Consider the following 23,951-nt stretch of genomic DNA (forward strand, 5'->3'; position numbering starts at 1 on the left):
AAATTGGTACTATATACTGTATGCATGGCACATTTCAATTGTGAATATGTACTGTATGTGAGTTTATTAGACATATAATTGCAGCTTGTATTGAAATGGCATTGAATGTCTTTTTAATAATCCTTCAATATGCAATAATGATAACATGCAGACAACAAAACGCCTGTGGAAAGAGCAGCAATAATAACAAAATGCAATAAGGTGACAGCACTTTATATGTCAACGAGCACTTAATGTTTGAGGACTGTTACTGTATGTGTCAACATTGTACAGTAGACAGTGTCATATTTTGCTATGTTTTATTTATCTTGTAAAGAGTGCCTTTCATTAAACATGTATTCTAACTGTGTGATGTTTCCCTCCGAGGATTTTGAGTGTGTTTGACTTTTGTTTATGCCAGATTACCTTTATTTATTTGCCGGAAAGTTACAAGGTGATGGTGTGACGTGCAGTAGAAAGTCAAAAGTGAAGAAAGTTAAAGGTCAAAATGAATGAATTAATAAGTAAAGAACACCACAGAGGTTAAAGGTTGCCGAAGTTGCAACCTTTAACTGTTTACAACCTAACCTGTTAACCTGTTAACTGCAAAGTTTGTATAGACTGTACAAATGTTAACATTTCCCATAGAAGAGTTATCACAAAGAAATGTAGCATATGGACAAATGTGGTATGTGGAATGTAAAAAGGCATAGTTCAGGTGTTTTGAAGCAGGCTGTATGGGGTTTTTATGCAGCTTCAGTGTGTTGTAGACGGTAAAAACATAAAATGGGGACAACAGAGAATACATGTTGCACGTGCCCAACTGCAAAGTATCAGTACACTTCTTTCTGTTATGTGATGGATTTAGAAATGAATGACTAAAAACATTCAAAGGCATTTCCTTTTGTTTGGAGAACTGTAGGTTGCACCTGTGATTAGTTGACCACAGCTGGGGCTGATGAGATGATGAGCTGAGTGAACCAGTGAGAGAAACACAGCTGAGGGTGATTAACCTGCCTGATATAAAGAGGTTTGTGACTCCTCTCCCAGTTTGGGTCTGTGTTACCACAGAGGGAAGTTCTGTGTGGGTTTTTGTGTTTATGAAAAACAAACCTGGGTTTTAAGTTGTTTAGTGGCCGGCCTTTGAGATTGGGTCTGTCCCCCTTTCTTGTTGGTCTTTCTGTCACCTTTGATAGACTTTAGAAACTGGGTTTCTGTTTTCAAAAGCTCTTTTTAGTTTAGTTTCCTTGAGTGTTACCCTGTACCATTTAGTGTTTGTTGAAAGGAAACATAACAGTTAATACAACTGCACAATGCTGTTCTTTCATGTTCAACCCAGACAGCTGATCTGCCACATCATAGCACAGCTTCTGTTGCACTTCAATATATGTGAAGAAAACACTGAGTCTAAGAAAAGGGCTGTGTGTATATACATCTTTGGAAATATTCACTATAGCATACAGATGGAATGCTGTTGATTCATTCTTCAGCTAGGCCCTCTACAGCATGTTTTGTTTTTTTTCCGCTGCTGTCTATGTTTAAATCAAAACAATGCGTGAATCATGTCTTGGTTCTTCCATCTCCCTCGACAAACAAGCTTTGTGCCAAGCGCGTCAACTCTAAATAATGCCTACCTCTTGTGGGCTCAACAATGTCTTTGTGTGTGATAGCTTCAAAAGCAAAAGCGCCTGATTAAATATGCAGAACAAATAAATTATTTATGATATTATCTTTCAGGGCTAAGGCGAACTGGCTGTTTCACTTGCTGCTTCCCTGTCCCACACAGTCACATCAAGGACGTGTGCAGTGTGTTATAGCTTGTATTTTGTGTACCTATTGCTTGTGTGTTCTGTGGTTTGACTGGACTCTTTTGAGGCCTGTTAATCTAATCACTAGTTAACGGGCAGGTCAGTGAGTCACCTTTCTGCCCTGATGATCACTGATCCTTGTGTGATATCCCAAAGACAGAGCTTGACAACATTTGGCATTTAACAGACAGGTGGCTCCGCAAGGTCAACGCCAATGTGAGTCTGTCATCTATAATTCACCGTGTGTTCCATTTGTAGAATGGTGAACTACCGTTTCCTCTGCTCTTTTTTTCATGTACGATCGATTCTGGCCGTAATGGTTTAGTTGTATAGACCTTGTGAATGGACCACAATGTCGTGGAAACACTCGAAACTATCTATCGATACTTTAAACGGCAGGTCACTTCCACATACGTGTAATATTACAGTGGTCTCATATGAAGATATACTCATTATTTTGTGTTGTCGCTCTGTGTTTATGGTTGAATTAATAATTGGAGTAAAATTATGTATTAATAAAAGTAGTAAATAGAACCCGGTTTCATTTACAAACAAACACGCTTCAGGGGCTTCATATTTTAAGCTTTCAGCAACAAGCAAAGTGTTTCCTTGTTCCTCTGAGAAGGACAATGCACAAAACCAAGACATGAACAAACGAAAATTTAAATAGTGAATAACCCCTGACAGTTTATACGATAACTGTTTTTCCAGATGTCATGTTATCTTTCAATGTCTGTAAAACTACCTAAGTACTGTAAATGACACCTACTTTCTTGTTTCTGCCCCCAAAAAAAGGCTCTATGTGAATGTATGTATGAGACTGTGACAGTCACACCAGTAATCCATGACAATAACTAACAATATTACCTTATTCCCCCCATTACTCTGTGACAAACTGTGTCCCACTGCGTTTAAGGAAACCAACGGACGCATCCAACACGAGAGCTTAGTCGGTGAGACTCGCACCAGTGGATTGGGTTACTCTTTTGTCAGCAGACATGTTATGAGCCAATTTCAGAGCTGTGCAGACAGCAGCCTGTGTGCCGTAGTCCACGCCCTCCAGAGGGCAAAGTCATTTAGAGCCGAGCAGTTCGTGTTCGTACTGAATCCTTCCAAAGTCTTCGGTTTCTGCAGTTACCGTAACTCTCCTCCATGCAGCACGAATTAAGCTCACAGAGTGACACCAGGGTGGCTCTTCTCACTGCAGTGACCTTGCTGTTTGAAGCATCGCAGGTAGAGGGACGCAATATTGCATATTCAGCATATTGATTTTACTTAAGCCGTGCACTGATATTATGCATTGGTCAAGGATGTCTACACAAGTTGTCCCTTCATATTTTTTTTTCACTTTAGTGTATTATTAAAAATTCATTTATAACTCTCCAACCATCTGTTTTTGTTTGGACAAATATTGAACCTGTTTGATTAGTTGTTCCATGTCAGTGTCTGAACCAAGTAGCAGCAGCAGCAGAGTCACAACAGCATTGGAAGGAATCTCCATTGCAGACCCTTGTTTTTCTTCTCCACCACTAAACCAAAACGTCAACAGAGATTGTGGCCCACATAATAAAAAATGAAATGGTAAATATCCTGGTGGTACCATTGTAATAAGTGAAGCTAATATTTCAAAACATTTTCCGTAATCTGTGTTCTCCTTTCATACATTCTCCGCCTCTTTTATAGACTGCTGTTATGACGCCAGGTTCATTTTGTTTTTCCTTATTTCACACAGCATGTGTGAGTGGGTGTAGGACGGGTTGCAGGTGTGCATGATTGACTGATTGTGTGGATCCTGAGAGCCGATTGCACTTTAAGAGGCCTGGATATGACCACTGCTATTTTCACACTTACAGACACTAAGTTTATGTGAGAAAGGCCAGGTCTGTAGCAGAAGGAATTTGTCCAATTGTTTTAAATGACATTATTTTGGTCTACTTTAATAATTGAAAGCAGCTTAAAGAAATGTTGGTGAGGACGAGCTCTCAATAAGATCCGTTACCGTTTGCGTCACATAAATCAATGCAGCACATATGATGTATTGTATCTCCTTTGTATTCTCCATTATGTGCTGCATTTGGTCAGTTCAGCTCTGCACGGGGATGCTTTTATTCCCCATCTATCATTTTTAAGAGTTGAGTCGTGAGACGTGAGAGGGCAACAAATGATTCAGGGAGATAAAGATTTACGACAGGTAACTGCATAGTGACTGCTTTACTGCAGCGTGTCAGCCATGGAGGTCAATGACCAGACCTTGTGGGACGAAACGTGAGTCTCACATTTGTCCTGCTTAGCACCCATAAAAAATGAAGAAGGTGACCTGAAGTATCACCTGGGATCAGACGGCAGACGACACGTTGCGTTCACTGAACACAGGCTGCCTGTCAGATCCAGGACAGCCACCAATTTTTCACACAGTTACATACAAAAGGAAGTGATGCTTCTATAAATACAGAATATGGATTATGTAGCTGTCATCCAACACAGAGACACACCTGGAAAACATTTTAAGAGATGATTATCTAAATCTATTAGATAGTGGCAAAGCTGGAAATCTGATCAAACCCGCATCTGTATCTGGTGGTCTATGATTTATTCTGTAGACTTTACATGTATTCATATATTTTTATATACAATCTTTCTGTCTTTTTGTCTGATCGTGTTCACTTCCTGTAAAGGCAGAGCGATAAAAATCACCTTCAAACATCAACACAGTGATGAAGGAAGTCTTCTGATCATTTACATAGTAAAATATTCAAAACGTGTTTCGAAAGTATCAAAAAGGAAGGTGTAACTTTAGATTATATAATCTGATTATCATCATGTTGCTGCTGAAGTTGTGGTTTGATCTAGAACAATGCATCATATTATTTTGTTGATATTTAGCTGTTATAAATAAATGTAACTGAGATTTCAATTTTTTTAAAAAAAAGAAATGACTAAAAAATGTAATTATCTCATTTCATGAGATACTGGATTCATTTCGCCCTTGATTCCCAAAGTGTTGACTGCAGCCCCCTGGTGGGATTTGAAGATACTGCAGGTGTTAAATGCATGTCTGGGTCACATATGACATTTTATTTCAAACAAAAACAAAGGTTGTTGCTAATGCTGTGTACTTTTTTTATTTTAATGCACTTTGAGATGTATGAAGGACACTTATGACCAAAAAAAGATTTTCTTTCAAAGTAGAAAACATCATTGCTTTGACCTGAGATTCTGTTCAGGGATTTTTTTAATGCACTTTTTGATGTGCATTTTTCAAAAATGTTTTCAATATTTATTAACATTTCTTCTGGTTTCAATGTTGTCATCAGCTGCTGCTCACTGTCTGGCCCAGCTGAATGTCTTGGTTTGAAAATGTAGCCCAACTGAGTTTGAGTGTTAGGAGTGACATCTTGTGGCTTTACTGTGATACTACACATAAGTAAACCGGTGGAATGTTAATGTTTTATCTAATTTGTGTAAATGTGTTTGCTCACATGTTGTGTGAGAGAGCATTCCCCTCAAGATAATGCAAATATTTGACTTTCTATTATGTTTACATATTTAAAAGGGGTTAAAAAACAGTTTTCACTTCTAGTGTCCTTAAGGAAAACGTACCATTATACCAGGGACTGTATTCCAGCAGTAAACTGTTCAGAAAGTAACTCTGTTTATTATAGCTGCAGCCTGCATTAAACATGACTGAATTAATGCTTTTTTTTTTAACATTATTGTTCCTTATTAATTACGTAATATGATCCCGGTCCCCAATAAGTCTTTCTACTTTGAAAATAAGAAGATATATTGCCATAGTAATTCATATTTTGCAATTATTACCATGTTAATACTAAACTGTAATGTAAAATGTAACAGAACTCTAACAGAAAGAAGTTTCCATTGCAACGTTAACATCAACATTTGGTGACACACCAGTCAATATAGTCTTGTATTGTTTGATGACATAGAGGGATAAAAGTCAGGCGGTCACTGGAGGCTGACAATGACCAAATGCTGTTTGCTGCTGCCACAGTTACGTGACAAAGGTGCTCTTTAAACTCTTGGTTACAGAGGTTTCATGTTTCTGGTAAACAGGTCAGATTAGACATGACTCACGTATAGTCACACACTTATAAAAAACATCACCTGTTGATAGGGACATGTGCTGAAATGAAAGAAAAAGAAAAAGGAAAAAAAGTTATATTTTCGTTTCAATCTCTTCAGGTAAAATATTTGACACCACTTCACACCAACATTGTATCATGAGCTCATACATGTCTGAAAACTACTAAAGCAGTGATTTCAAAACCTGGTGAAACTGAAGCTGAAGTCACTGCCATGTATATGTGGTCAATGATTTACAGTAATTGAGGAGAACACATTTATGAACTGATATGGGTTATTGGTTGCTCTTTGCTTCGTAAGAAACTACTGATAAGATGCCGGAATAATAAGGTTCTCGTGAGGAAGAGCATCTATTCCTGCTGTGCCTCATCTTCACTTAGAAATCAACCATTCACTTTTGATATGTAGCTTCCTGAGGTTTAGTAAACTTTTCTAAATTCAAGACAAAACTGTTTATGAAATAATAATTATACACAACTCTGATTATTATTAATGTCAAATTAATAATAATCACATTTTTGTATTTATAAATAACATGAAGTATATAAAAAAATGATACATAGACTCTATGAAAAATCTATCTATCTATCTTTCTACGTTTGTTACTGTATTTTGCGCCTTGTGACGTCATATCTTAAAAGTCACACCAGGAAAAGAAAAGTAAACTGAATCTCTTCCTGTGCCTTCAAAGCAGGAACTAGAGACCGAGGGTGAAACCGTAAACAGGCGCAAACCAAACCTGACGTGTGCGGGAAGAAGACAAGGTAAAGTGTTTCCACCCACTCTCCTGAAGTGACGACGACTGCACAGGTGAGGCCGGGGGAGGAGGAGGAGGAGGAAGAGGAGGAGGAGGCGATGACAACGTGTCCAAACATGGTAGTTGAGCAGGTATGCGCACTCTGGAAAGTCTTTCCTTCATGAGAGAGAAAAACAGAAGTTCAAACGGCTGAGACTCACATGAATTCAAGAACTGCTGCTGGTGAGTACACTTCACTACTGAAGATGTTTAGTGGAATAATCAACTACTGTTTGCCTTTGTGTGACATTTAAAGCTAATATAAGATCATCTACAATAAAATAAAATAAAGAATGAACTCGAATTACAATAGAATTTTTAAACTTGATAGTAGACTGTGAGCCTAAATTAAACACATTTTGTTGAATTGTATCAATATGCAAGCATGGTTCATGTCTTAAATATTATTTTAGCTTTAAAAAAATAACTTAAAAGTATGTGATTCTGTCACAAAACATGTGTTTTTGTAAGGTGTACATAATACCAAGTCTGAGAGAGACTTTGCTGCTTCTTCTTCTTATTATTATTATTGTTGCTTCCTAAATGAAACAAAGCAATATCAGTGACCACGGGTGAGATGCATGGAGCTCATAAACACTCGCAGTGTAGTCAGTGTCAGTGTTATTAAAACCAAAAAGTAAAAAGTATACCAATACCAAAATACACCTATGTGCACATGCAAATACGTCCCCACATCCAGCTTCTGAATTAATTTGAATATCTTTGTGTGTGTGATACTGTTAGTGAGGCAAACAAGCAAGCTCAAATTGCCACCATAATATTTGGACAGGTGTGGTGAATGTGTACAGCTAATTAATGAAAAGTGAATGTTTGTTATAGTTCCATTCTTTTAAACACAACTTTCTTCCACCACTGTTTTCTTCCACTTCCACTATTAGTTTTTTGTTGTTTTTTTTATTCCCATAATATTTATATATGAGAAGCCATTATCTGACACATTCATTGTAAGAGAGTTTTGAAGATGTGACTGAAAATGCCAGCAGTTTCATGAAAATCTATTAATTTATTTAAACCTATTGTATTTGCTCCATCTCCCATAGTCATCTTGCCATGGAACTGCAGATGGAAAAACAAAAGCTCAGTAATGGCCAGTTGATTCTGGTGCCTCATAAGGACACAATCCGTCTCCTGGAGGTTTACGTCAAGCGCAGCCTCAGCGTAAACGATGGGACACTGGGACACAAGAGAGATGAGAGTAAACAAAAGTGGGTGACAAAAAAGCAGAGACGACATTCCAGTGACCCCTCGCTTCACTTTGAGGGGTTAACTGACAGCGAGCTTGGTCCATTCTCTGCCGTCGAACCTCAGACAAATACACTTGAACTATGTCCCGAAGAATCGGAGAAGGAGACCAAAAGGCACAAGGACAAGAAACCCTCATTTTGGAAAAGCATAATAGGCTTCTTCTCTCGGAAGAGTGCTGAGGACAAAGATGAGGAGGCGGACAATAAACCGACAGCGACTTCCAAGGTATCAATGTCATCAGAGGTGGTGTCTGATGCTACTCCCACCTGCCTGCCGACAGCTTCTGTCACCTCACATAAGAGCACAAGAAGAAAGTCCTTAAAAAGAAGGTTCTCCAAAAAGCGACTGTCTCTGATTAAAAGAGACAGTCGCATCATCCCTGCTGACATTGGTGAATTTGAAGGTAAATTTGGGGATTCAGCATGAATTATGTGTCTATAAGCAGTGTGATGTTTTCAGTCTTGGTACAGCTAACAATATAACTGAACGTTGCTTTGCAGCTGTCGTTAGTGTCGAACCGACATACTCTTACTATGAGAAGGTGTCGGAGGAAATGGAGAAAATTGTCCACGAGGTCAAAGAAAAAGAGGAAGAGCAAAGTCTTTCAGACGGTGAGAAAACGTTTCTCTTTACGCTCGGTAAACCAACATCAACAGAGAAAAGGAGAAATCATTGGCAGCAAAGATGTTGAAAATGAAACAAATGCAGTGTTTCTCCTTCCTTCATTCTGAGGGTTGGGGTGAGATATTAATCCACTCATGTTTAATACCTGCATCCTTATTAACATACAGATTATAGTGTCAATGATGATTTCCTTTTCCTTTTGTCTCAGAGGATGTAATCAACAGGATTATCGCTCTGACAAAGGTGGAAGGTGACGCCATAGATAATAAGGTCAGTACTCATCACTGCTTTGGCTATAAGAGTTTAATAACTTACAGTTTAAGTGTGTGTGTAGTACTTTTAAGATCGTTTACTTCATGGACTCTTTATAAAGACAGACACCACGACAGCTCCTGAAAGCTAAAGCCCTGTTGGCGGCACGTATCACAAGCCTCAGCCCTGGTGTACTTCATGTTCAAACTTTATTTGGATTTGTTATTTTTTGCTTAAAAAAACCCAAGGTGAAATATTATGATTGACAGCTGGGACTGTCGTCATGTCTTTATAGTTCATGAATTAATGCACATAAATAAAGCAGAAAAGGTTAAGTAAAGGGTGAAGCCAGCCTTTTTATGTGCAGTTGTACATCATCAAACTCTTGCTATTAGTAAATTATTTTATACAACCATCCTTCAAGTTAGTTAGAAGTTAAAACTTTCTGTTCTGTAAAACCACCCTGACATTCCCCAGAGACACCGTTCACTGAAGTGATTCTCAGTGGTGAAAATGTCAAAAGGGGGCGTGTGAGTGCTGCTATGCAACACATGGCATAACATGTGACTTCACGACAATGATGTCTGTTCACACTATTGTTTTATGGTATATAATTGTATGTATGTTGGTCTACAGTGATTATTGTACACATCAAGTGACAACACTGTAACATGCCATGGTTTAATGCAAGAGCTTCCTTGACTGTGAACTCATTTGATGTGTAATTAGGAAAAATAAGTACGCGTCTATAGCTTTAATAAACTGTGATCAATTTCCAGATATCTAATAAACAACCTGTTAATTGTGTCAATAAAAATCAGCAGATTACTTAATCAACAACCAAAAACATTGTAACTGACCTGAGCTGGTTTTCATTTCACCATGTGATATTGTATGGTGAATTGTTTTCCTAAACACAACAGGTTTATGAGCACTAAAACTTTATAGGTCTAAGTATATTGGAGTTACTGATGGCTATCTTTTTTCTTACCTCCTCCAGCTGAAGGATAATCCCACTCTGAGCAACTTCTTCCAGGGAATGACGTATTCCTCCTTCCAGAAACTGGCGGACGCTTATCTCGAGGAAGAAGTGTCGCCCACACACAATCCTCCCACTGTCCTGCCAACAGCGCCTGAGCTGGTCAAGCTGGCCTTCACACTCGACTTTACTGCAAGGGTGGCGTCTCTCTCCAGACAGAACATAGGTCACATTACAAGCCTGGGGAACCACTATCTGCAGGATCGATTCAAATATGAACAGGTAGGGATCAGGTGTAAGGAGACGCTGAACATTCGGAGAAACGTTTGCTCTTTGAATTATTGAAGTCACAGAAAAAAGACAACAGAAGAGCAGCCGACATTTACACTTCTACTCCAGACAGGCGCTTTGATTAGAGGGCCCACAGGAGGGAATGGAATGTAGCAGTTGCATTTTTCAAATTGTCGCCGGCTATTGTGATTTTTGTCTATTTGTTTGTTATACAATATGTAAAGCACACATAAATATGAAAAGAGGTTTGGCTTGAAACTCTTGTTCTCTCTTGCAGGCATGCACAGATCATCCATGATTCTACGGAGATGATGCAAGAATGTCACCACCCCCTCGGCTTCTTCCACAGATGTGGCTATGGGTGGTGTTGCAACGAGCCTCAGTTCCGTCTGCAAATATCTTTGTAAGAAAGGAAGAGCTGTCTGACGTGTACAAAGTCAAACAAGCATTCGTCTTACTTCTTAAGCTTAAATGATGTTCCAACACGCAGGTTACGCAGTGCTTCGTGAAAGAGCAGCGGAACAGCATTGGTCGAGTCAACACATGCCTCAGTTGCTCTGATTCACTAAAGCTAATTTTTACTAAAGACGCCAAATATGTGATGCTTCTAATCCAACATTAAATGAGATACCTTCTGTATGTTCATTTTTAAAAGAAAATTCTGTGATGTATATAAGCTAGACAAATCTGTGCAATATGTTTTTTTCTTAAATGTATTTATTAAAATGGAAACTAAAATATAAAATGTGAGTGCTGGCATTCATATGACACCTTTAATAAATACAAGATTTAACGCAACTTTAATTTTCTGGCATTATGAAACAATGTGTCACTATCAAAACGTTATTCTTTGACAACTTTGCTCTTCCTGGTAAAAATGGAATGGAGTGAGTTGTGACAAACAAGTTGTGGGCCTGTGTTTTGGGCAAAGAGTTATACACGCGAGTTATACATCTTTTTATTACAAGTCGTGCTGTTTTTGACATCCAAACCTCTTCAATAGGTGATAAGAGAAATTGGAATTATATGTTGTCAGACTTTATCCTTGGCAGTAAACTGCTACATTTTCTACTTTTAAACTAACTTTTATATTAAACAAATATAAATCTTAGTGAACCACCCCACCGGATCGGCATACCCATGGTCATAGCCCACACTTTTATTTAGCGCACGTTATCTTAACAATATGTTCACCACATGATCTTGCTCTTGTAAACCTTTTTACCAAAGTCCGTTGACAGAAACAACATTTTTGTCCTCACCCAACAAAAGACTTACTGCTCTGAAGCTGCCTTGAGTTGACCTACTTGAAAGAAAAACCCCACACAGCTCCTTATATAACATCTTCATTCTGACACACCTCCAGAGAGAACAGCCTGCCAGTACATGAGTATTTACTTTCCAAAAGTACATTCCTGCAACAATGAAGACTGAAACTAACGCTTCAAGGCTTTAATTGCCTCAACCAGACGCACGGTGTGATATCTAAATACTTACTTACCCAAATGTTTAAATGCACTGATCGTAAGTCGCTTTGGATAAAAGCGTCTGACAAATGACATGTAATGTAATGTAAAATGTAAATATTAAATGTTAACAGCATGTACAGTCAACTCTCAGCACAGAGGCTGACAGGTGATTGTGAGGTGAAATGTGACAGCGTGTGTCACTCACCTGTGGAACAAGTTTTCCTGGAGGCTGGAGACCTCATACATCTTGTCACAATTAATGGGTTCACATGGGGGGGTTTGTGCAGCTCAGTGCTATGCAACAAATTCACCAGAGAGAGAGACAAGGGAGACAGAGGCAAGCAAAGAAAAAATGAAAACACCACTCTGTACACAACTGTCCTAGTGTCACATTGAGGTTGCGCTGTTTATTTCTGTTGTTAATTAAACCCAATGTACGTCTCTTAATTAATCATTTTTGGAGAAATATTGTATTTCCTTTCTTCTTTGTAAAGTTGCAGTCTAAAACAAAGATAACCTTTGAGAAAGTGTAACAATTTAAGTCTGAACTACCTAACGCTGACATGGTCCATGACTAAATGTGCTGTTGTGAAATCAAAACCAGTCAATGAAATGATTGTTTTATAATTGACGACATCTCCTAGAAACCTTACTGCTGTAACACACCTTTTTCACAAGGAAATTGGCTCGTAGCAGAGATAACAATTCTGATGGCACTGTTGTGCAAGTTAATTCTTTTATTGTGAGAAATAAGTTGTGGCCACTGAATCATCATCTTCACCTTTAGTTGTTAAACTGTGTTTTTCCACAGGTTGGTAGATCTACCACTCAAAATAACAGGTCAATTCTCAAGTCTTTGGAGGACATGTAAACTTGTAAACACAAAAACTGGGAAAAGATCTATGTTGCAGTGGAACCGTCTTTATGTGTGAATCATCTTAAAAACCTGTGTCAATACAGAGGATCTGTAATCTGGACAACAGCAGGGCCCACTGACCACAACTAGTGTCCACTGTTATTAATAGTGTGCAGTTATTATTTGCAAGACGTATTAAATGACAAAAAGAGCCTTGTGATTTGTGTAAACATTTTACATTTTTATTGCTTTTTAGTCACAGAGAATGCAGATTAATCAAAGAGTCCAAAACCCATATCTTCATCCGACTCTTCTGATTCCTCTTTCTTCTCTTCCTTTTTCTCTTCCGCTGGAAACAGAAAAAAATTATTTAAAACAAAAGCATGTAACATTTCAGAAACAATATTTCAAGATATGACAATTGAATATAACACCAACACAAACTACATCAATATCCAACAGGGCGATGAAATACATGAAGCATAAATGCAGTTTAGTTCATTTTTCTGACAGAAGATGACAAAATATAAATATTTTACTGAAGAAAATCAACATAATCTAAATGCTAAAAGTGTCAGTTTTAAAATAAGCTTGAAAATGCTGCTGAGACACTGACTGTGACACAAATGCCTAAAAAAAACTGGATAAGACTGAATGTGATAAATCTTATCAGGGCAAATATCTATCATACAATTTACATTAAGAATGAAAGTGTTTATAGTCATACCAGCAGCAGGTGCCGCCCCAGCTCCAGCGGCTCCAGCAGCAGCGGCAGGAGCCGCCACAGCACCACCTGCTGGTACAGAGGTTAACTTGGAGAGGCCTGTGGAGGAAAAAAAAGAGAGAGAGAAATCCATTACTATACAACTTTATTGACAATTTGAAATCTTTATCCAAGTTGATTCAGGGACCTTTACCTGAGTTCATGACTTCATTGATGTCTTTCCCATTCAGTTCATTGATGATCTGCAGAGAAATATGTAAGGATTCATACCAGGAACTTCTCCCACATCAAACTTTAAGTCGTTGCTAAATGGCAAACCTTTTTCAAGCGTTCATCATCGGCCTCTATTCCCACACTGCCCAAGATGGACTTGATGTCTTTAGCAGAGGGGCTGGTGTTTCCACCAAGGACAGCCAGGAGGTAAGCGGCCACGTAACGCATTCTAAAGACAAAAAAATAATAATCAGACAAAATAGCAGGTGAACATTATGTTAAGATAATTTTCATCATGTCCTGATATATTACTTGAAAGCCGTGGCTCATCAACTTGGAGAAACTGGTTGCCACTCACTGACCACACAGCTTTCTTGTCTTTTCCTTTGTTTTCATTTGGCTTCTACAAAAATATCTGTATGTTTGGTCTGGCAGGGATTTTTATGCCATATGCCCTCCCTGACGCAGAACCCATTTTATCCAGGCTTGGGACCAGGACTAGTACACTGGATGTGGGCCTTTTCAAACCATCATTAATCCTGTGAGGATTTTCCCACTATTATATTATTATATTTGTAATATTGATATCCATTTTAATGTATTATTTTTAATGTTATTATTATTATTTACTGTACATTGGAATTAATTGAAATGAATATAATATTTGGGCTCTGGTAATGAGGGATTGGTGTTAGTCAACAATTTCTGACAGAATTGATCAAATTGGTAATTGTGAAAAAATATGCAATAATCAAAAAAGAGAACCAATTTCCTTGATTTTGATAGATGAGTCAACTAAGTGACTTTAGAACGAACGACTACTAATATTTGTGATGCTATGTGTTGTGATGTTAAACTGATTAAGCATTTGCTCAATTCGTTGACAAAATGATTCATTGAAGAGTCCTTAAATCATGCGCTACTGAGATGAGATTGATGAGAGACCATAATGATTATGGACATTGGAATTAGACTGCTATGGCGCTTAGTCTCCACTAGGTGGCTGTCACTTCTTATTATTCAGATAATCTTATTCAGAAGATCTCAAACACCATTTCTCAGCAATGTGGCGTAATATTAGCACAAACGAGCATAATAACAGCACTTTAATAGCATTATAGCGTTAAAGTGGGTCAAACTAGCCCTGCTTGAGGAGACTTATCTTAGCTAACGTTAGCTTTGCTGTCTATATACAAGGACGGTTTTAAACTCCAGTCACACACGGACTAAGTACAGGAGTGAACGGAAGCGTATTCTAGTGTATGATATTATTATTATTCACGTTAGTCCACCGTAATAACAGTGACACACGTGGTGCACAGCTCACATATAGAACATGGCGGCCGATGTTTGGCCGCTTGTCCTCCATTTCTACACACACTTTACCTCAGCTGCGTCACATTTACCGCACATTAAAATGGCCGATCAGCACATGACAGGTTAAAGTGTCATCATACTAAGACGTTTAAATAAACATCCGGATTTTATGGTTACAATTTACGTGACTTACTTTTAAGTCTAAAGAGACACGAAACGTCGGTCACGCCAGGAAATCCAGGAGAAGGAAGGGGGTTCGCTGAAGAGCTACAAGAAAAGAATGCGTCGATTTCATTGGTCCGTTCGGATGACAGATACATACGTCATGATATCACGCGCTGCTTTGTTTTCCATAACTGATGATGATGATGATTCATAATCATGATGGTAAGTTTAACAGTTATTCTGGAAAACTATTTATTATTTTTATCATGGAAAGGTTAATACTCATTATTGTAACTGGTCTAAAATATATAAACAAATATATATTTATAAAATATATATTATACATATAAAATATATATAAAAAACTGAATAGAGAGGGAAGAAAGATGATGTATAAACATTAATGGGATCTAATAAAGATAACACCCTAGATCTATTACACGTGTCAGGTTTGTTTTAGTTCGATTTACTCCTCAAAAAACTGGATAAATCTGAATGTGATCAATCGTAATAGGGCAAATAATAAGACTATGTGAAATATGGTCAAATACATGAAGCATAAATGCAGTTTAGTTTATTTTTCTGACAGAAGATGACAAAATATAAATATTGTACCTAAATAAAAAATCAATATAATCTAAATGCTAAAAAATATGTTTTAAAATAAGCTTGAAAATGATGCTGAGATGCTGACTGTGACACAAATGCCTCAAAAAAACTGGATAAGACCAAATGTGATTAATCTTATAAGGGCAAATAAGAAGATGTGAAATAATAGGACAACCAAACAATTACACATTCACTAGTCTATTGAAATGCAGTAACAATATTTCAAAGCATGCCTTCAGAAATGTAAAATATCATGCAATTTACATGAAGAATGAAAGGGTTTATAATCATACCAGCAGCAGGTGCAGCCCCAGCTCCAGCAGCCCCAGCAGCACATTATACATTATATTTTTAAACCTACAACATACCTTCAAAAGATCGTACAGTGTGCAAATTTTGTATTTAATATCACCTTGTTGTTTTTCATTATTGTTCTGAGTGTGGCCTCATACGAAGAAATTTAGGGTCTTAAAGGAACAGTTTAAAAATAAACTATTTGTTTTATCACTATATTCATGGCACATGTTTTCTTTTTGAAATGAAGAGAGAGATGTTGCGTCAGCCAGTGTTTCCACTTTTTGACTATTGCACTCTGAATATCTTCAATGTGAATAACAAATTGTGATGCACCTTTTTCCACATTTAAAAAAAATTACCAAATTGATATTTGTCTTAAAAAACATGATATCACTTGTGATTGATGAGGATAAATTATTTTCTAATACAGACAGAAAAAGGGATTTGAAAGGGTGCAAATGCTTTCAAACAATTTTAATCAAGAAGTGTCAGGATGAGGTCAACATGTCACTGATGGACTGTCATATAAACAGTAAATACTACAAAAATGTACTATATGTCTGTGTAGCAATTAAATACCAAATAATGAAAACACATTGACAACTGAGGCTATCGCATAGTAGCTCAAATTCATGTATAATTTTCTCTTGAATAGCGTTTATATCAAAGTAAACATATCGTTGTGCCAAATTGACATATTGTGCACCTGCTGAAGCACACTTATGCTGCAAAGAATAACTCAGTTAGCTGCATTATTTATCTCCATTTCATCAACATCAAAAATAAAGTCCATTCATTATTTATACATCATTTATCTTCAGTTACAATGTGGCTATAAATTGATTCTTTTGTATTATATATGTGCCTGAAACATAGAAAATACACTTGATTCATCATCCTGCACACAGAACATTGGATTATCAAACTACAGTTCAGCAAGCTCCCCCTGTCTCTCCTGTGGGAAGAGCCAGTTAAACACAAAAACCATTGAAGTTTTAATCTTTGTCACATTTGTCACATACAACATTTTATAGCCAAACTCTCCCAACAGCATGAGCAGAAAAATTACAAGTAGCCCAAGGAAGATGCGGTCGATATAATAGTTTGTCTTCTCTCTGAAGGTCCATTGCTCCCAGGGAAGTGCACGTCGGCCTTCGCCGATAGCTCTGAAGTGAAGCAAAGCTCGGTAGTCCTCGTCCACCTCTCCCACTGGAGCCTCCAGGTCCTGACCATCCTCCGCTCTGTCTGTATCAGTCATTTTACACTGGTTTGGTGCCGCAAATTGAAGTCCCCTTAAGTCAAGATTGTTCAAATGTAAAGATATTGTCTCTTGTGACTCTCACTCTTTTTTTTGCAGCTGTCGTGGGATGAATGTAAAAGGTCTTACCTCACAGAAGGTTAGTTTAACACATAAAATCTGCTTTTCTCTCTACACCATATTCGTGCTTCCTCTGCATTCAGAAGGCCGCCAGCCACAGGTGTGAGTGCAGTGAATGCCAGATTGATTATGTGGCATCTACCTCGCTGAGATGAGCACTGACGATTAGACCGCACTCAGCAGTTTCAAATCCCTCAACCGGGATGAAGGTGACAGATGGTAGAATACGTTGTGTTTATGAAGGAGGGACAGACGGAGAGAAAGAGGTCATGTAAAGTTATTTATGTTCAGTATGCCAAAAACATCAAAAGCTGGTGATTTAAATACATGATATGACCAAAAAGGTGTATTCTAGACCCAGTTTATGTAAATGAAGTTGAACTGCTGATGAAGGAGAAGTGACACAGCCTCAGCAGAAGCTTTAAGAGGAATAGGCTCAATCACTCCAGTATAATGCTCTGTGGGTAATTCACTCAGATGCTTCAGTGCCTTTTCATCACTCTGCTGTAGCTGCTGAAATATGGTTTGGACTAATTGAATTAGCTAAAGAGGTGCCTACATCCTGCAGTGATGTTATTATTGCTGTTTCATATGGTTTAGTGACTCCACTGCTTCCAGGAAGAGCCTGTTCCCCATGTTGAGTGGTTTTCTGTGAAACGTGAACTCTAAATTGGTCAGTATCCAATAGGTTAACGATAGAGAAGCGAATGTATGTGATGAATGTCATTCTATTTTTAGCCATGCTGGCAGCAGTATCACACTCCATCACTGAAATGTCTCAACACCTGGGTGAATGACTGACTGACATGAGTTATTGCATAGATTTAGCTCCAAAATCACTGAGCCACACTGGATGCTAAAGTACCGCAAAAGGCTTGGAAGCACCTAAGTTTGCACAAGTGAAGAGGGACAGTCACCATAATCGGGCTAAACCAATGTTTTTATGCAAATGATCAAATATTATCATGCTAAGACTTAGTCAATTTGCTATGTGTTTAATATGTTTTAAATAGAGATGCACCGAAATGAAAGTTGTTGGCCGAAACCAGGAACCGAAAATCAGCAAACCATTGTTTTTTTTAAATCTAATTTTGTTGTTATGGCTGGGACTGTGTGTACTTACCTCACTAAAGTCATGGCATTGCAATTGTATAGATTCATATTCATGCTTCAAAGAATAAATCAATTATGAAACTATGGTGTCTGATATCGAACATATCAGACAGCGAGGGTGCATGCCTCCTATCTGGTACAGACAGACAGCCTTTTTTTTTTCTTGTGCGTTTCTCCATAGCCAATGCAGCATGGATCATTCGGCGGAAGTCCATAATCTCTGCTGTATGCAGCCAAGTTTCGCTTTTGCGCAAAGAGACACACATCTTATTGGAACCGTTTTGTTGGTGTTCCAAACTGATCTTGGACGGAATAGACAAACGGATGCTGTGTTTCAGTGTTAAAAGTCTTTTGGACAAAAACCGAAAATGCCTTTTTTGGCCATTTCTGGCCGAAATGTTTCAGTGGCCAAATTTTCTGTGCATCTCTAGTTTTAAACATTGTGAGAATGTTAGCATAAGGCTCACATGATTCAGTTTACATGAATGAATGTAAGACTAGCATAACAAACGCATTTTTATTATGAGAGCAACCTTTTTTGAACATAAAATTCTAAAAGTTATATATTGGCATAATTCAATATGAATCAAGTAAGTGCATTTAGTGAAAGTAAAATAATGACAGATATGTCGTTGTTTTTTTCTCTCCTTGATTATAGTTAATTTTCTCAAGGTCTGACCCGAAGAAATGAGAATAAATCCGAATATGATTTGTCCATCAATTGGTGTCTGTTTAAATGGATTGAAATGACATAATCCCTTGAATCTCATGACTGCAGCTTCCCAAAAGAAATGTTCCAGTTCTTCTTACAGGTTCACATCTGCTTTTTCTGTCAAGGCTGGCATGCTGGTGGGGCACGGGGTGGGCTGTGTGGCTTTACAGAGCATGCAGCGACGAAGGATCTGGACCAGTGTGACCTGGAACTGCTTTATCCTGAATGCGTAAACCATTGGGTTCAGGGCTGAGTTCACATGGGACATGAAAATCCCGACGTACATTACAATTTTTGGTATGTGACACTGTGGGCAGAAGAAGTTGATGCAGTTCATTACGTGTATCGGCAGCCAACACACAGCAAAGAGGAAGACCACCAAGGCCAGTGATTTGGCCAGCCTCAGCTCCTTCCGATAGTACCTTTCTCCATCACATGTGGCCTCAGCACGTTTGTTTAGCTGCCTCCGGATTACCCTAAAGATCTCGGCATACAGAGTGATCATGATGGTCAGCGGCACCACCACCCAGCCAAAGAAATTGAAGTACACCATGTAGTCCATCCTGATGACTGCAGTGAATTCACAAATGATTTCGCTTGAACTGCTGATGTTGCCTTGGAAATCATGATTATTCCAGCCAACCATTGGAACCAACCCAGAGAGGAAGGACAGGATCCAGCACAGACAAACTGCCACATAAGCCCTCCCCTGGGTCACTACGATGCTGTACCTGAACAAGGATGATGGACAGGAAGAGAGGTTTGACCAATTACCTAAATGCAACACAACTGTATTTGTTTTCTTTGAACAAACGCCAGTTTGTAGATTACTGTTAAGAAAGAGTTCTTTTCCTTTTTTCCTTAAGGATCCAACCCATAAACAAAAAGTAGCATGGACAACCGCCAAATAAACTCTGCCTATGTCAGGTATTCAGGCAGACAGGCACATTTTCATTTGCTTAAAAGCTTCTGATGTCTAGTCCATTGATTTGCATTAAACCAAGCAACAATATATTGTACCATGTCAGACATAAACCTCCTGCTCTTGATTTACTTGCTTGATAGAAAAAGACATTTAACTCTGTGATGCCAAACAATAAAAGCGTTGGTTCAGAAGGTATTGCTACTTCTACGATTGTTTGTTTTACGAGAGTGTTCTTGACACCTCTTTAAAAACGAAATTAATCAGAAAAATAAGTGGTTCAATTTACCCACGATTCTCATTCTATGGAAATTAAAACAACAGCCTTTTTGCACAATATAAATAAGTTATTTGTATTGATTTCAAGTGTATAGGTTAGGTTTTTTTTATTATCATTATTATTATTCTATTGTGCGATTCTTATTCCTTTGTACTGTTTGTCTAGTTTTTTTTTTTTTACTTTTTATATGGACCTTGAGTCCGAAAATAAAGCTTATCTATCTATCTATCTATCTATAGGGAGAGACAGACGTATCAATGGAATTCTAATGAATTCAGGCTAACAAATATGCTCGATTATATTAACAATTCCTGTAATGGACTAGAAGAAATCACAACCAGTAAAATATGTGGTTATTATATAAATAAGCTACTGTCATTAATGTCCATTAAAGTCAACATTACTAAACCAACTTTTCCTTTTTTCCTACATTTATATCAATATCCTGATTAAACCCATCAAATGCTTTCAAAGTCGATGTAAGTGGTTTCAAAATAATTGCTCACTTGGTGGGAATCTTTACTCTGAGGTACCGGTCGATGGCGATGGCCAGCAGGGACAGGATGGAGCCCTGGGTGATGATAAGCAGCAGGCAGGAGAGGAAAAGGCAGGTGTAGAAGTGAGTGTTGAATCCCAGGCTGATGATAATAGCCAGAGGGATGACCAGAACCCCCACAGCGATGTCAGCCACGGCCAGAGACACAATGAAGCAGAAGGTGGTGTTGCGAAGAGCCCGGTTCGCACACACCACCAGCACCACCAGCACATTCCCCACCACAGAGGCCAGGGCAATAGCTGACTCAATGGAGATGTACATCATGTCCACATGCTCCCGAGACTTGATGCCGGGAGAGGAAGACATCTTTACTCCTCTTCGCAGATTTCACTTACCATTACTCAGCTTGTATAAAACTAAAATGAGATGCTGAAACATCTTGTTTCCACTTTGGCTTTTGTCCTACCTTGGAAACAGCTTCCATCCTGTGTATTTTCTAACTACTTTTTAGCTACATGTACACAATAACTGACACTTAAAATAACTGAGGGATGCTGAATGAAAAAAAACTCTGTGCAAGCTCTGTGTACCAGTGCATCATATCCACTGTACACGCTTACTCAAACTCTCTTTCACTGGCGCGAGTCATAAAATCAAAGGGAGGGACTTTGTGTTCCTGCAGCAGCCTGCAGCAATACCTTTACTCACATGAAGATGCATCTCTCTCTCTCTCTCTCTCTCTCTCTCTCTCTCCCTCTCTCTCTGGTGTGGGAGTGTTGGGTTATAGTTAAGCATGGGCTTGCTTCTTTTATCATCAGATAAAAGTTATCTGATGATCGTTTCCGTTTTCCTTTATTAGCTCTGACTTTTACCTACTACAGCACTAACAAGTTTAATTCTCTCTCTCTGGTGTGGGGGTGTTGGGTTATAGTTAATCATGGGCTTGCTTCAGAGCTGACTTTTATCTGATGTTATCTACAGTGGCAGGAAAATTAGGTGTCATTATTAGCTATGACTATCACCTACTACAGCACTAACAAGTTTAACTCTCAAGGAACAAAAGCCTGTTCATATGTCTTATGAATATAATAATGTGTGTACAGTAACTCAGTTTATATTTCAATCATGAATATCATCCCAAAGTTTTCACTGGTACTGGTCAACCTTGCAGACTTCACTGCTCCTGGTTGGGTTTTATAGTCTGCATAGTACTATACCATATAATGCACTTGTTATTCTAACTCGTGTCCTTTCCCCTGGGTCATGAGGAACATTAGCCTGGAGAACATGGAGCTGACTGGAGAGAGGCGTGGTAGCTGTTTCCAACCGTTATCATCAGTATCTGCATATTTTAGTACATCATTTGAATCATGGATTGGACAATGTGGCTCCGCGTCCTTCCACTGAACAAAAAGCCACCAGATGGCAGCTGAGATGGTTTGGCTTCACTGAAGGGAGCGTTCATGTCTCCCATCCATAAAAGGGCTTATTTAACTATTGCCTTCTTAAAACAAGAAACAGACACAGCTTTGCATTTGCTATCTAAAGGAGAGTTTTACATTTATTTACATCTATTCTTCATATTCTCTCCTCACAACTGAAACCCAACCTCTGTCGGCAGTTCAAACTGCAGCCAGGATCCCAATGTACATTTGCTTATAAAAAAACATAATTTAATTGTCCATCAGGGAATGAAAAGACATTTGGCAGCAAGCGTCACTGACGAAGCACTCACTAAAATACTTTGTGGTTGCTTGGGGAAGCACATTCAGTATCTGCTTGTAAATAATTACATCTGACGACTTCTCTTTTTTAGTGAAGAAATCAATGACTCAGGGACACTGTCTCCATACAGTACATGTACAGTATATTCAGTATAACTGCCCTTTCTGCTCAAAAATACAGATGTTGTACCCCAAATGTAGATAATAAAATGAATCGATATAAACAAATAAATTATACAGTTAGGGGTCAGAAAGACAGCAAATCAATTGTGGTTCTATTTTCACTTCTGCTTTGTCTGTTGCCATTCTTGACATATGAACACACTGTTGTTCTTATTAGTCTTTCATTTAAGAGCCTCGGTACTAATTTGTGGATTTGTCCAATATCCTCTTTGCAGAGAAGCCATTCTGAGAGGTCATTACAGGTGCAAATAATCAAAATAGTACTGTCATGAGGTAGTTATCATTAATGTGATCAGTAACACCTGTGCCTTTTCTCCTAAACATTCCCAAGTGGCTTTTGTGAACCATCCCATGGTGCCAGCCATAAATAAATACATATTCCCACCTCTTGCCCCTCCCATTTCCTTATAGCCTTGTGTCTTCATGGCCCCTCCCCTCTGCAGACCTTCACCAGGCTAATTTTGCACCTGTGATTCACCTGCTGTGCTGTGGATGCTTTACTTCACAAAGTGAAACAGATGAAAGTGTTTTAACGGTGGTAGTGGAAAGTCACAGTGGACGGAAGCCCCGGCTGACATGAGCTGAAAGTGGTGAGTTTTTGCTTCGCTCACATGTTATTTTGGCCAGTGATGGAGAGATACTTGTACTAGAACTGGATTCAATGTGTTTTCTGTCTGTCTCTAAGAGAGCACATACACTTTAACAGTAACTTATTTGTTAGACAGTAACAAATGTTGCGGATGAAAACTGAGAGGAGTTTGGATGTTTGTCTCCAATCTTGCTCCATAGGCAGCTAACTGCTAATGTTGCTAACATCAACAGCTAATCACATTCTAGTCAATCAGACTTTTTTTTTTTTTTCCCCAGCTCAGATTTGTCAAGAAGGTGTAAAACAACAGACAGCATCAGGGAACTTAACATTTAGACAGTTATGTTGAAGGATTACTGCCAGACTTATGTTTTTAATTTTGGGATGTAGAGTGGTGATTTGGTGTAGTTTTGCTTAAAACCTGGCCCACCATGATTTGTTTTTGTTTGGCAGCCACACACACACACACACACACACACACACACACACTTGGCACTTTATTATGCACAGAGGACACCTAATAAAGTGACAGGAGTGACAATGTGTAGAGATTCTCTTTAGCATATTTTGGTTGTAATTAGTTATTTCAGTTACTGCTGCGTTTCAACAAGTTTTCTACTTGTTTTTTTCCACCGGCAATCCTCCGGTAACAAGTCAAGTTCCCTTTCCATCTGGACATGGGGCAGCCAAGTCCCATGTTCGAGTCCCCACCAGGTTATAGGGCTGGCTGGGGTACCCTTGAGCAAGGTATCCAACCCTCACTGCAGGCTCCCGGGTGCTGCTCAGTACTAGCTCAAGGTAGCTT

The 23,951-nt window shown here is 38.5% G+C and overlaps 3 protein-coding genes and 1 long non-coding RNA gene across 4 annotated transcripts; 1 reads left to right on the plus strand and 3 right to left on the minus strand.

Moving 5' to 3' along the window:
* Positions 1–6,591: 6,591 nt before the first annotated feature.
* Positions 6,592–10,801, plus strand: LOC122768660. Its single transcript, XM_044024816.1, has 6 exons — positions 6,592–6,870; positions 7,749–8,356; positions 8,454–8,564; positions 8,786–8,847; positions 9,830–10,090; positions 10,377–10,801. The coding sequence occupies exons 2-6, from the start codon at positions 7,759–7,761 to the stop codon at positions 10,395–10,397; spliced, it is 1,053 nt and encodes a 350-aa protein (XP_043880751.1). The 5' UTR covers positions 6,592–6,870; positions 7,749–7,758; the 3' UTR covers positions 10,398–10,801.
* A 1,843-nt stretch (positions 10,802–12,644) lies between these two features.
* rplp2 (ribosomal protein, large P2) lies at positions 12,645–14,955 on the minus strand. Its single transcript, XM_044024818.1, has 5 exons — positions 14,872–14,955; positions 13,467–13,590; positions 13,342–13,390; positions 13,152–13,247; positions 12,645–12,773 (listed from the first exon to the last, which is right to left on the minus strand). The coding sequence occupies exons 2-5, from the start codon at positions 13,587–13,589 to the stop codon at positions 12,697–12,699; spliced, it is 345 nt and encodes a 114-aa protein (XP_043880753.1). The 5' UTR covers position 13,590; positions 14,872–14,955; the 3' UTR covers positions 12,645–12,696.
* Positions 14,956–16,208: 1,253 nt separating this feature from the next.
* On the minus strand, positions 16,209–18,236 carry LOC122767717. Its single transcript, XR_006360235.1, has 2 exons — positions 17,137–18,236; positions 16,209–17,041 (listed from the first exon to the last, which is right to left on the minus strand). It is a non-coding gene; the product is annotated as an uncharacterized LOC122767717 (long non-coding RNA).
* Positions 18,237–18,653: 417 nt separating this feature from the next.
* LOC122767716 (adenosine receptor A1-like) lies at positions 18,654–21,237 on the minus strand. Its single transcript, XM_044023172.1, has 2 exons — positions 20,661–21,237; positions 18,654–19,683 (listed from the first exon to the last, which is right to left on the minus strand). Exons 1-2 carry the CDS (start codon positions 21,014–21,016, stop codon positions 19,047–19,049), a joined length of 993 nt encoding a protein of 330 aa, XP_043879107.1. The 5' UTR covers positions 21,017–21,237; the 3' UTR covers positions 18,654–19,046.
* Between the last annotated feature and the right edge of the window lie 2,714 nt (positions 21,238–23,951).

Source organism: Solea senegalensis, linkage group LG4, assembly GCF_019176455.1.
Source record: "Solea senegalensis isolate Sse05_10M linkage group LG4, IFAPA_SoseM_1, whole genome shotgun sequence".
NCBI lineage: Eukaryota > Metazoa > Chordata > Actinopteri > Pleuronectiformes > Soleidae > Solea > Solea senegalensis.